At 38.1% G+C, this 13,112-nt stretch overlaps 1 protein-coding gene across 4 annotated transcripts in view; it reads left to right on the forward strand.

Moving 5' to 3' along the window:
- The window catches only part of CNOT6L (CCR4-NOT transcription complex subunit 6 like), a 108,348-nt gene that overhangs the window by 52,640 nt on the left and 42,596 nt on the right, over positions 1–13,112 (forward strand). For all 4 annotated transcript variants that reach the window (XM_034958606.3, XM_034958605.3, XM_034958604.4 and 1 more), the window contains exon 5: positions 10,499–10,588. In XM_034958606.3, the coding sequence (XP_034814497.1) occupies positions 10,499–10,588 (90 nt within the window). The remainder of the gene's footprint in view (positions 1–10,498; positions 10,589–13,112) is intronic.

Here is a 13,112-nt window from a genome sequence, read left to right on the forward strand (position 1 = left end):
TTAATTATTATGGCTTTATATTAAAACTTGATACCTGGTTTTGAAAGTCTCCTCACATTTTTCTTTAGCAGTGTTTTGACAATTTGGGCACCGTGGCTCTTCCTCATACATAAGAAACAGCTTGTTAAGTTTCATGAAAAAAACTGTTTGAACTCTGGAATTTCATTGACTGTCTGGATCAATTTAGGAAGAATTAACATCTTAATTGTATTCAATCATCCTATTCATGAATTTGGGCTCTTTGTCCATTTATTTAATGTCTTCTAATAAAATTTTATAGCTTTCTACACCAATCAAGTACATCTGTTAGACTTATTTCTAGGTACTTTATACTTTTTTTTTTGTTTTTATTGTAAACCACAACTGTCTTTTTTCCCTTTTTTTTTTTTTTTTTTTTTTTTTTTGAGACGGAGTTTCGCTCTGTTGCCCAGGCTGGAGTGCAGTGGCGCGATCTTGGCTCACTGCAACCACTGCCTCCCGGGTTCAAACGATTCTCCTGCCTCAGCTTCCTGAGTAGCTGGGATTACAGGCTTCTGCCACTACATCTAGGTAATTTTTGTGTTTTTGGTAGAGACAGGGTTTCACCATTTAGCCAGGCTGGTCTCAAATTCCTGACGTCAGGTGATCCACCCTCCTTAGCCTCTCAAAGTGCTGGGATTACAGGTATGAGCCACCGTGCCTGGCCAACTGTTTTATTTTTTAAGGTTTTTTCTTCTTTTTTTTTTTTCTCTTTTCTTGGTTATTTCCTATTTGCTATTGGATATAGAAATACAATTGGTTTTGTTTTTTGTTTGTTTTAAAATTAATCTTATAGTGAGCCTTCTTGGCTAAACTCTCATTCTTCTAAAAACTTGTCTGCAAATTTTTTGGAGTTTTACATGCAGTAATCATTTCATCTGCTGAAAATTATAGCTTTTTTTTTTCTTTTCCAGTTCTTACATATTTAATTTTCTTATTTTAATGCACTGACTCTAGGATAATTCATATGATGTTGAGTAGAAGCATTAATACTGGGCGTACTTCTGTTGTTTCCAGTTTTAAAGGGACTGCTTCTAATAGTTTTTATTAAGAATGATACTTGCTGTATGTTTTTGTTAAAAAAGTTTTTTAGATTTTAGAAGTTTCCTTCAATTCCTACTTTGCTAGTTCATTTTCAGGTATTTTATCAAGTACTTTTCTCCTGTAGAGATGATTATATTATTTTTCTCATCAAAAGTTAATAAGGTAAATGTATGGTAAAATATATATATACATATACATACACACACTTTTTTTTCCAATTTTAAACAAATTTGCATTGCTGAGATAAACTCAACTTAGTCATGTTGTTACATACTTTGGATTTAATTTGATAAATATCTGTCTAGAACTGTAAAGGCTTTGAGATTTTACCCTACTTAAAAGCTCATAAGTTAGGCAGTTACTGGTTCATGGATGGTGGCAGAAGACATAAGATTCCTGGGTCAGAGAAAAAGAACATTATTACTCAAGCTACAAAATGGGCCCAGATGCAGGCTGTGTACACAGTCAGTTTGTATTGCATGCAATTGAGTAATCCAGGTCTGGGGTCCAGCACTTTTTAAGTAAGCAGCAAATATTGTAGCAAAATAGCAAAAAGCTACTAGTCTTGCTTCCCCAGGGTAACAGTTACATGATAGTAATGATGGGTTGCCTTGACCTATTTAGTTGCCTGTATAAGTAATTATAGAAACTACTCAGTATCAAGAGACGGATAACCCTTGGAATCAGTCACACTAACCAAGAATGCAGAGGGAGGCACAAGGCCCATAGTAGACTGATTCTCCTAACAAATTTTTAAAGGATTTTTCTGTGTATGTTCATGAATAAAGTAGACCTGTGTCTTTCATGCATGTGTATCTAAGGTTTATAATGACCGTAGAAGCAGTGGGGAAAATTCTGTGTTATTCAGTTCTCTGAAAGTTTATGTAAAATTGAATTAATGTATTCCTTGAAATCTTGGTAGAACAGTCCTGTAAAACTGTCATTGCCTGGTGTTTTCTGTTTTCATTGAGAAGATGTTAACTACTATTTCAATGTATTTTAGTTATGAGAACTTTTGAGAAATTTTTTTTTTAAGTGAAAGCAAGTTTATTAGGAAAGTAAAAGAATAAAAGAATGGCTACTCCATAGGCAGAGCAGCCCTTAGGGCGCTGGTTGCCCATTTTTATGGTTATTTCTTGATTATATGCTAAACAAGGGGTGGGTTTTTCATGCCTCCCCTTTTTAGACCATATAGGGTAACTGTCTGACATTGGCATGGCCTTTGTAAACTGTCATGGAGCTGGTGGGAGTGTAGCAGTGAGGACGATTGGAGGTCACTCTTATTGCCATCCTGATTTTGGTGGGTTTCAGCCGGCTTCTTTATGCAACCTGTTTTACCAGCGAAGTCTTTATGACCTGTATCTTGTCCTGACCTCCTATCTCATCCTGTGACTTAGAATGCTTAACCATCTTGAAATGCAGCCCAGTAGGTCTCAGTCTTACTTTACCCAGCCCCTACTCAAGATAGAGTTGCTCTGGTTCAGAGAACTCTGACATTTCTCTGCTCCCTTTTATAAGAGAACCTTTAATCCTAAGGGTTGCAGAGGGACGAGAGTGCATCTTCTGTAACTTCTTCATGCTGAACAGAGGCGATGATATTCCTTTCTAACTTTTGGGGTCTCTTGTATTTGGGGTAGAGAGGAGCTCAGTCAGAAAGCGTCAGTATGTTGAGAGCCATTCATAACTCCGAGTTCTGACAAAAGGTGATACCTAAAGTTGGCCGATTGCTGTTGTGCGCAGATGATTTTCCTTTGGGTCAGGGGTCTCTTCAGTATTACTGCTTCCATGGTTTGCCAGAAAGATGTTACTGGAAAGGGGTCCCAATTCCAGTTCTTGGATCTCCTGCAAGAAAGAGTTTGGGGCAAATCCATACGGTAAAGTGAAAGCAAGTTTATTAGGAAAGTAAAGGAATAAAATAAAATGACTACTCCATAGGCAGAGAGCCAAGAAATTTCTGTTAATGAGTCAATTTTGTTGGATCATCTCTGATATTTTCCCTTTTCTCTTTTTAAATGGGACATACGATTTATTCATATTTAGATTTACATGTTTTATCTAATTTTATTATCTTTTTCTGGAATATGACATCCAATACATGCAATATATTAGTAAAGTGATTCATATATAGTTACTATATAATTATCTATATATTCATAGTCCGTTTCCAGCTATTGTTTAGCTGGTATTAGACTGTGATACTTAAAATGTGGAGATTATTATGCCTTTAATTCCATATTACCATGGAGCTTCTTCTGGTTCTAACAAGACAGCAGAACTCAACTATGCTAAAGGCATCAGTATATGTTGGTGGCAACTATGCATTGTTTGGTTCTGGAAGTTGAGATAAATGTGTACCTATACTGGATTATAGATTTACATACTTTCAAATATAAGCATTTAAGGCTACAGCTTTGCCTGTTTGGCTACTTTTTTGTTGCATACACTATTTTGATAGGAAGTATTTCATTACTGTTTCGGTCTAAGTATTTTTAATATGGGTTATTATATCTTCCTTGACTTGTCGGTTATTTAAAATACTATTTAAAATTTCCATGCATGTGATTTTAAATTTATTTTTATTGTTAGCTTTAAACCTAATTGCATTATAGACTAATGAACCAGTTCTGTGACATTTGTTGATTCTTGCCCTATGGCATAGTATATGATTGGTTTTTGTAAATGTTTAACCTGTATCTGAAAAGAATTTCTTTTCTCTAATTGTTGGGCACAGGATTTATATATTTGTCCATTAGTTCAATTTGTAAGTTGTATTTCTCAGATTTCCTATGTCTTTAGAAATTTTTGACTGTTGGCTTTTTCTGTATTTTTGTTAAAATTTCCATTAAAATGGAATTGTTTATTTTCTTATGTAGTTCAGTCAGTTTTTGCTCTACATATCTTGGGTTTATTTTATTAGGTAGTTCCCACTTAATATTGTTATAATCTTATGATGATAGTGTCTTTTGGTGAATTGAACCCAATACTAGGTACTGAGCTTCTTATTAGGATTTTTTCTTATAGTCTGTATTTCTAATATAGCTATGCCAATTTTCTTTTGGTTAATGTTTGTCTAGTATATATTCTCTCATCCATTTACTTTCAACCTTTTGTGTGCTTACATTTAGGTATAGGTCTTATAAATAGTATATAGCTGGACTTTGTTTTTAATCCATTCTACTCTTTGTTTTTAATGTGGGTTCAGACCAGTTGACTTACATATAATTATTGATATTTTTGTTATTGCTGTCCTACCTTTTGATTCCACTGTGGGTAATTTTTTTCTGCTTCCTCGCTTTTCTAAAAGTAGGTTTTTCCCATATTTTTCATTCTGTTTACTTTCTCTTCGTTTGAAATTGCTCTATTCTGTTTCTAGACTCCTTGTGTTTATTCTTGAAATGGTGCCTTGAATATATTTTTTTAAAGATTACTTTTAAAGTAACTTTAAAAATTGACCTGCTATTTATATATAGTGAAATTCTTACCTCTTTGGTGTATAGTTCAGTGAATGTTGACAGACATGTAGTTGCATAACCAGCACCCCAGTCAAGAAATAGAACAGTTCCATCACTCTCCAAAATTCATTTATGCCTGCTGAAGTCAATACCTTCTTCTCTCAGCCCTTGACAACTACTTTTCCAGAATGTCATATATTGGAACGTACAGTATGTCACCTTTTGAGTCTGGATTCTTTGGTTTAGCATAATGTGTTTGAGGTTCATTCATGTTGTGTGTATAAAACCTGTGGCACATCCATATAATGGAATATTACTTAACAATAGAAATGAAGGCAAATTTGTTTTTTTGAAATTTTATAGTTTTAGATTTTACCTTTAGGTTGATGGTTTGTTTTGAGTTAATTTTTATATACGGCACAAGGTTTATTATTTTGCATATGCATGTCTAGTTATTCTAGCACTATTTGTTGAAAAGATTGTACTTTCTACATGGGATTTTCCTTGCAACTTTGTCAAAATTCAGTTGCCCAAATATGTGTGGATCTACTGCTAAACACACTATTCTGTCCCATTGTTCTATGCTAATACCAAAATGTTTGATTGTTGTAGTTTTATGATCAGCTATGATACAGGGATTATGAGTTTCCAAACTTTGTTCATAGTTTTCCAAGTTGCATTGACATTTCTAGATACTTTGCATTTTCATATACATTTTAGAATGAACTTATGATTTGTGCAAAATATCCTGCTGAAATTTGTCATGGGATTATGTTGAATATACAGATCAGTTTGTGGATAATCAATACCTTAATCTTGAGACTTAATACTGAGTCTTTCACTCCAGTATAGCTCTTCATTTACACAGATCTTCTTTGCTTTATTTTCAAATAAAGTTTTGTAGTTTTCAGGGTATAGATCTTGTAAATATTTTGCTAGATTTATATCTACTTACTTGATTTTTTATGCTATTGCAAATGGTACTGCTTTTTAAATTTTCAGTTATTCATTGTATAGAATTAAATACAATTGATATTTAATTGTATTGGGCTTGTCTCTTGTGATGTTTGTAAATTTACTCTTTCTTGGAGCTTTTTACGAACTCTTGATCTGTGAACACAGTTTCATTTCTTCCTTTCTGATATGTATTTTTAATTTCCTTTTTCTTGCTTTATCACATTGGCTAGGACCTCTAGTACTATATTGAATAGAAGTGACAATGGTTCACATCCTTACCTTGTTCTTGATTTTAGGGGGAAAGCATTATCTTTCACCATTAATGTTAACTGTAGATTTCTGGTAGATATCCTTTCAGGTTAAATAATTTTTCCTTCTTCCCCACATTTGCTGAATGGTTTTTGTCATTAATGCAAGTTGAATATGGACAAATACTCTCTGGAAGTTGTTGCTATTACTTTTATTTTCAGGAAGAGTTTTCAGAATGCTTTAGAACTCAAAACGTTTCTGTTACTGCTTTCTTAAATGATTGGTAGCATTTTCCAATAAAACCATATGAGCTTGGAATTTTCTTTATGGAAACATTTTTAACTTCTACATCAATTTCTTTTGTAGATACAGGTCATTAAGGTTATCCTCCCACCTTTTTCTTTTTTTCCCCTATAGCCATGTCAGCTTTCTCCTGCAGTCATTTGGTTGATTCTCCTGCACTAATTTGGTTAATTCTCAGTGTTCTCAAATAGTTGATTCTGACAACTTTTTTGTTTTGTTTTGTTTGTTTGTTTGGATTCTTTGGTCGTTGTTGCTTGTACAGAGCAGCACATTTTTGGAGGTTTTTACTCTGCCATTTTTGCTGATGTTTTCTATCCATTTCATTTTGAGTGAGCTTTGGTAGTTTCTGTCTTTCAAGGAATTTGTCCATTTCTTCTAAGTTGTTAAATTTACACACATATAGTTTTCTTAATATTTCCTTTCCCTGGCTGGGCAGAGTGGCTCATGCCTGTAATCCCAGCACTTTGGGAGGCCAAGGTGGGCAGATGACGAGGTCAGGAGATCAAGACCATCCTGGCTTACACAGTGAAACCCTGTCTCTTCCTTAAAAAAAAAAAAAAAAAAAAAAGCCAGGCATGGTGGTGTGCACCTGTAGTCCTAGCTACTCAGGAGGCCGAGGCAGGAGAATGGCGTGAACCTGGGAGGCGGAGCTTGCAGTAAGTCCAGATTGGGCCACTGCACTCCAGTCTGAAAAAAAAAAAAAAAAAAAAAAAATTTCCTTTCCTTTTACTGTCTTTTTGGCTGTCCCTTCATTGTTGATATTTATAATTTGTGTCTTTTCGTTCTGGTCAAAGAGAAATGTATCAGTTTTATTGCCTCTTTTTCAAACTGTGCCACGTTTTGAATTCGATATATTTTTTTTTAATTTTATTGATTTCTGCTCTTATTTCTTCTGCTTGCTTTGGGTTTCATTTGTTCTTATCATTGAGTTTAGATCTTTTTGTTTCTAATATCAGCATTTAAAGCTGTAAGTTTCCCTCTAAAAACTGGTTTTTCCATATCCTACAAATTTTGATAATGTCATGTTTCCATTTTAACTCAAAACATTTAATTATACTTTTATTTTTTGAGACAGGGTCTCAGTCTGTCACCCAGGCTAGAGTGCAGTGGTCTTATCATAGCTCACTGTAGCGTCTAACTCCAGCACCCAAGCAATCCTCCTGTTCAGCCTCGTGAGTAGCTGAGACTATAGGTGCACACCACCATGCCCAGTTAAATAATTTTTTTTGTTTGTAGAGATGGGGGTCTCACCATGTTGCCCAGGCTGGTCTTGAACTCCTGGCCTCATGGAGTTCTCCCACTTTGGCCTCCCAAAGCACTGGGATTACAGGTGTGAACCACCATGCCCGGACCAATTAAAACATTAAAAAATCTCCTGGTGACATCCTTTTTGGCTTATGGATTATTGGGAAGTGTGATGTTTAATTTCAGAATATTTGGGAACTTTCTGGGTATTTGTCCGTTGGTATCTAGTTTTATTTTGTTAGGCCATAACTGTATGTTTTGTATGATTTTATTTCCTTTTTAATCTGTTACAGTTTGTTTTCTGGCCCAGAATATGGTCTCACTGGTGAATGTTCATGTGCACTTGGAACGAATGCATATTTTTTGGTTTCCGAGTGGAGTATTATGTAAATAATAGGCCAAGTTGGTTGATAGTGTTCTGTTTTTCAACCTTACTAATTTTCTGTGTGCTTTTTTCTGTCAGTAACCATAGGAGTGTTTGAAGTCTCAATTACAATTCGTGTAACTCTTTGGGGATATGTATTCTAGCTCCTGTTGTCGCTGCTGACACTTGTCATTCTCCTGTTTATTCTTTTGATATGGTTGTTCTTTCAACCCATCTTGGTCTTTTGTTTTTTTTTTTTCTTCTTTTTTGGAGACGGAGTCTCGCTGTGTCGCCCAGGCTGGAGTGCAGTGGCGCAATGTCGGCTCACTGCAAGCTCTGCCTCCCGGGTTCATACCATTCTCCTGCCTCAGCTTCCCAAGTAGCTGGGACTACAAGCGCCCGCAACCACGCCTGGCTAATTTTTTGTATTTTTAGTAGAGACGGGGTTTCACTGTGTTAGCCAGGATGGTTTCGATCTCCTGACCTCATGATCCACCCGCCTCGGCCTCCCAAACTGCTGGGATTATAGGCGTGAGCCACTGCGCCCAGCCACAACCCATCTCGTTTTAAAGTCTTCTGTTTGTCATTTTCTAGTTTGCACTATAATCTGTTTTTAAATGAAATCCTTTCATAAACTTCTTTGTATATATTGTGCATCTTGTATCAGTTTATTTATTTAAAAAACTGGTTTTTGAAAATTTGCAGCCTTTCCTCTTCAGATATTGCCTTTTCTCACTTCTCTCTCTAATCTCTCTTTCTGGCTAGGAGTTAAATATGTTTACTGTTTGCTGTAGGTGTTGATGTAGTGGTAAGGTGCGGAGGGAGAGGAAGTGCCCTATAGTCCTGTAATTAGGTCTGCCTTAGTGAGCCAGAGTTGACTATTTCCCTACTTGATGTCAAAGGCTAGAGAGGGCATTTATCTTACTCTAGGTCTGTTAAGCTTTGGGAAAACTTAGATGCTGGTAAAATAGTTTCCTTTGAAGATAGTACTTACTAAGGAGAACATTACTTTCTCTTGCCCCCTTTTGGAAGAATGAGGAGATTTTTCTCCAGTCTTTATAGTAAGACTCCTGGAAGTAAAACTTAGGAAAGTGTGGGAATGCCCTAAGACTAGGCCCTCTTGGAGTTTTTAACTCTCAGGCTAATCTACATGGAGCCTCCAGTAATTTGTCAGTTACACTTTAAAGTGTTCTAGTTCTAGTTCTAGCTGTGGACTTCTGCTGCCAGTAAGTTGTGATTCTCTGTATCTGCTTGTTTGTGTTTGGGACAGCAGTTTGTCCTATAACCTCAATTGTGAGGACAGGAGTGACAGCTTTTAAAATCTTTACATGTTGGATCAGAACTTAAGTCTTGTTCTTCTTTCTAGAACTCCAATTTCATATAGTATTCTAACTTCTGTATCTTTTACTGTCTTATGTTTTCCATCTTTGTGACTCTCAGTGACGCATTTTGGATAATTTTCTTTGAATCTGTTTTTCTTGATGACTGATTTTCTTTTCAGCTGTGTCTAATCTGCTGCCTAACTCATTCATCAAGAGTTTTTTTCCCCCTAGTACTTGGAGTTATAATTACATTCAGTAAAATATCCAAATATTTAAAATCCAGTTTCACTAATTTTGACAAAGGTATACACCTTAATAGCCAGCACCTAAATCAAGATAGAGTATTTCCGTCACCCTAGGAAGTTTCCTCTTCTCACTTGCAAGTCAATTAGAAACTACCAACCAGACTTCCAAAGTATTCATACCATTTACCAGTAATTGAATTGAAGTAGAAGAGTTCAAGGTATTCTGCATTCTTTGTAACATTTGGTTGGTCATTAAAAAAATTTGTTTAGGCCAAGCAGAGTGGCTCATGCCTGTAATCCCAGCATTTTGGGAGGCCAAGGCCAGAAGTTCAAGAGCAGCCTGGCCAACATGATAAAACCTTGTCTCTACTAAAAATACAAAAATTAGTGGGCGTGGTGGTGGGCGCTTGTAGTCCCCATCTGCTTGGGAGGCTGAGGCACGAGAATCACTTGAACCCGGAAGCTGGAGGTTACAGTGAGCCCAGATTGTGCCAGTGCACTCCAGCCCAGGCAACAGAGTGAGACTGTCTCAAAAAAATTTGTAGCTGTGCTGGTGGGTATGTGTTGCATTGAAGGTTTGGTTGATTTGTTATTTAACAGAACCTTCAATTTTGGAAGTTCTTTGGTTTTTATTTTTTCAAATTTGGATGCTAGACTGTTGTTGCATGCTTGTCTTAATGAATACCTCCTTTATTTCTTAAGGGACTATATAGTCTGTTACCAATAGTGTGTTCTTTGATGTATGATAAATCTGTACTCTTAGTACTCACACATTCCTAATTACTGTTATAACAAAATTCTTTTCTTCTCAAATTTCACTCACATATCTTGGTAACACATTTTCTTCTTACTTGAAATACGTTTGTTTTCCCTATATGTAATATAAATATTCTACAAAGACCCTTCTTTTTTAAGATATCACTCATTCTTTCTCCTATATGGCTATTTGAGTTTGTCTGTGGTCTTAAAAGATAAATGCAGGTTTTCAAAGATTAATGTAGAACCTATAGGATTACTTCAAGGTGCCAGGTTGTGATATTACTTCAGAATTGACTATGATTAATATATATGCTTTTATGTATATGTGTATATATGTTTTGGACAAGCCCAAATTTTAGAGTTCTTAAAGAGAATATTTATTTACACATACATTTTTAAATGTATATAATAGATTAAATACAGTAGAATTCAATTTAAGAAATTGAATTTAAGAAATTAGTATTTTATTTTATAGTATACATTTCTGTCTTGCCTTGCAGTTATAAGTTTTACAGGTTTTATTTTTGTCTTCTGCTTTAGGCAATCCTTTATCACAGGATATTCTCAACTTATACCAGGACCCAGATGGAACCCGAAAGCTACTGAACTTCATGCTTGACAATCTCGCAGGTAACTGTTAGTGACAAAGCTGTAAAATAAATTCTACAGATATTATGAACTAGCTAATATGTGTTCCTCAAGAGCATCTGACTGTTTTTTATAATTGCCTATGGGTTTGGAGTTCCTTCCATTGTGTATCCTATGTTAGTGGAACATTCTTCTTTTCATATACTGAATGTTTTCTATTTACCAAGCAATATGTTAGGAGATTAGTTGCATTATTTTGTTTAAGAACCTAGGACATAGGAACTTTAACTCACAGTTTAGAGATGCAAATTCTGAGATTCAGAGACTAAAGTAATTTATTTATACATAGCTAATCAGTGCCAGAGCTGTGAATCTAAGATTATCTTTCTCTTAATCACAAAAATACACAGTTATTAGTTGTTTGCATTTGATGCAAATGACTTGGAACCCACACATTTTACACATTTTTAATGAATGAAATGACTAGTTTGATTCACTACGCGTTTGTGGAAATTTTGCAGCTAGGTTTTAAATTAAGAACACCAGATTTATTTAAATACAATTTAAAATCATTGTATTCCAAATGGAAGTTTTCTTCTTTTTTTTTTTTTTTTTCTTTTTTTCTTTTTTATTGATCATTCTTGGGTGTTTCTCGTAGAGGGGGATTTGGCAGGGTCACAGGACAATAGTGGAGGGAAGGTCAGCAGATAAACAAGTGAACAAAGTTCTCTGGTTTTCCTAGGCAGAGGACCCTGCGGCCTTCGGCAGTGTTTGTGTCCCTGGGTACTTGAGATTAGGGAGTGGTGATGACTCTTAACGAACATGCTGCCTTCAAGCATCTGTTTAACAAAGCACATCTTGTACCACCCTTAATCCATTCAACCCTGAGTGGATACAGCACATGTTTCAGAGAGCACAGGGTTGGGGGTAAGGTCACAGATCAACAGGATCCCAAGGCTGACCCCCCCACCTCCCTCCCGGATGGGGCGGCTGGCCGGGCGGGGGGCTGACCCCCCCACCTCCCTCCCGGACGAGGCGGCTGGCCGGGCAGAGGGGCTCCTCACTTCCCGGTAGGGGCGGCCGGGCAGAGGCGCCCCTCACCTCCTGGACGGGGCGGCTGGCCGGGCGGGGGGCTGACCCCCCCACCTCCCTCCCGGACGAGGAGGGAGGACGCTCCTCACTTCTCAGACGGGGTGGCTGCCGGGTGGAGGGGCTCCTCACTTCTCAGACGGGGCGGTTGCCAGGCAGAGGGTCTCCTCACTTCTCAGACAGGGCGGCCGGGCAGAGACGCTCCTCACATCCCGGACGGGGTGGCAGGGCAGAGGTGCTCCCCACATCTCAGACGATGGGCGGCCGGGCAGAGACGCTCCTCACTTCCCAGATGTGATGGCGGCCGGGAAGAGGCGCTTCTCACTTCCTAGATGGGATGGCGGCCGGGCAGAGACGCTCCTCACTTTCCAGACTGGGCAGCCAGGCAGAGGGGCTCCTCACATCCCAGACGATGGGCGGTCAGGCGGAGACGCTCCTCACTTCCCAGACGGGGTGGCTGCCAGGCAGAGGCTGCAATCTCGGCACTTAGGGAGGCCAAGGCAGGCGGCTGGGAGGTGGTTGTAGCGAGCCGAGATCACGCCACTGCACTCCAGCCTGGGCGCCATTGAGCACTGAGTAAACGAGACTCCGTCTGCAATCCCGGCACCTCGGGAGGCCGAGGCTGGCGGATCACTCGCGGTTAGGAGCTGGAGACCAGCCCAGCCGACACATCGAAACCCCGTCTCCACCAAAAAAAAATACGAAAACCAGTCAGGCGTGGCGGCGCGCGCCTGCAATCGCAGGCACTCGGCAGGCTGAGGCAGGAGAATCGGGCAGGGAGGTTGCAGTGAGCTGAGATGGCAGCAGTACCGGAAGTTTTCTTCTATAAGAATACCAGGCTGGACGTGGTGGCTCACACTTGTAATCCTAGCACTTTGTGTGGCCGAGGAAGGCGGATCACCTGAGGTCAGGAGTTCCGAGACCAGCCTGGCCAACATGGTGAAACCATGGTGAAACGTCTCTACTAAACATACAAAAATTAGCCAGGCGTGGTGGTGCGTGCCTGTAATCCAAGCTACTCTGGAGGCTGAGACAGGAGAATCCCTTGAACCTGGGAAGCAGAGGCTGCAGTGAGCTGAGATCGTGCCACTGCACTCCAGCCTGGGTGACAGAGCGTGACTCTGTCTCAAAAAAATATATATTAAAAACAAAAAAAGAAGACTATTAGGTATTTGATTTAAAACTTTTTTTTTTTTTTGCTTAAGCTCTGAAAATATGAGTAAAAGTATGGAGATACTACTGCATACAAATATTTTTCTTAGCATGATGTCTTTCTGAAATAACAGAATTCTGAAACAGCTAGAAAAATCATAAGTTCCAGCATAGTGGCCATGATGACATTTTGGCTATATTCTTTTAAAATTCTCTTCATCATAAGACGCCCTTCTTCCCCACTCCTTCACATAAAGTAAGGTTTATAATAAGGTAAAACTAAAGTAATATTATCTGAAAAGTTTATGGCTAAAAAGACTAAAAG

The sequence above is a fragment of the Pan paniscus genome, chromosome 3 (genome assembly GCF_029289425.2).
Source record: "Pan paniscus chromosome 3, NHGRI_mPanPan1-v2.0_pri, whole genome shotgun sequence".
Taxonomy (NCBI): domain Eukaryota; kingdom Metazoa; phylum Chordata; class Mammalia; order Primates; family Hominidae; genus Pan; species Pan paniscus.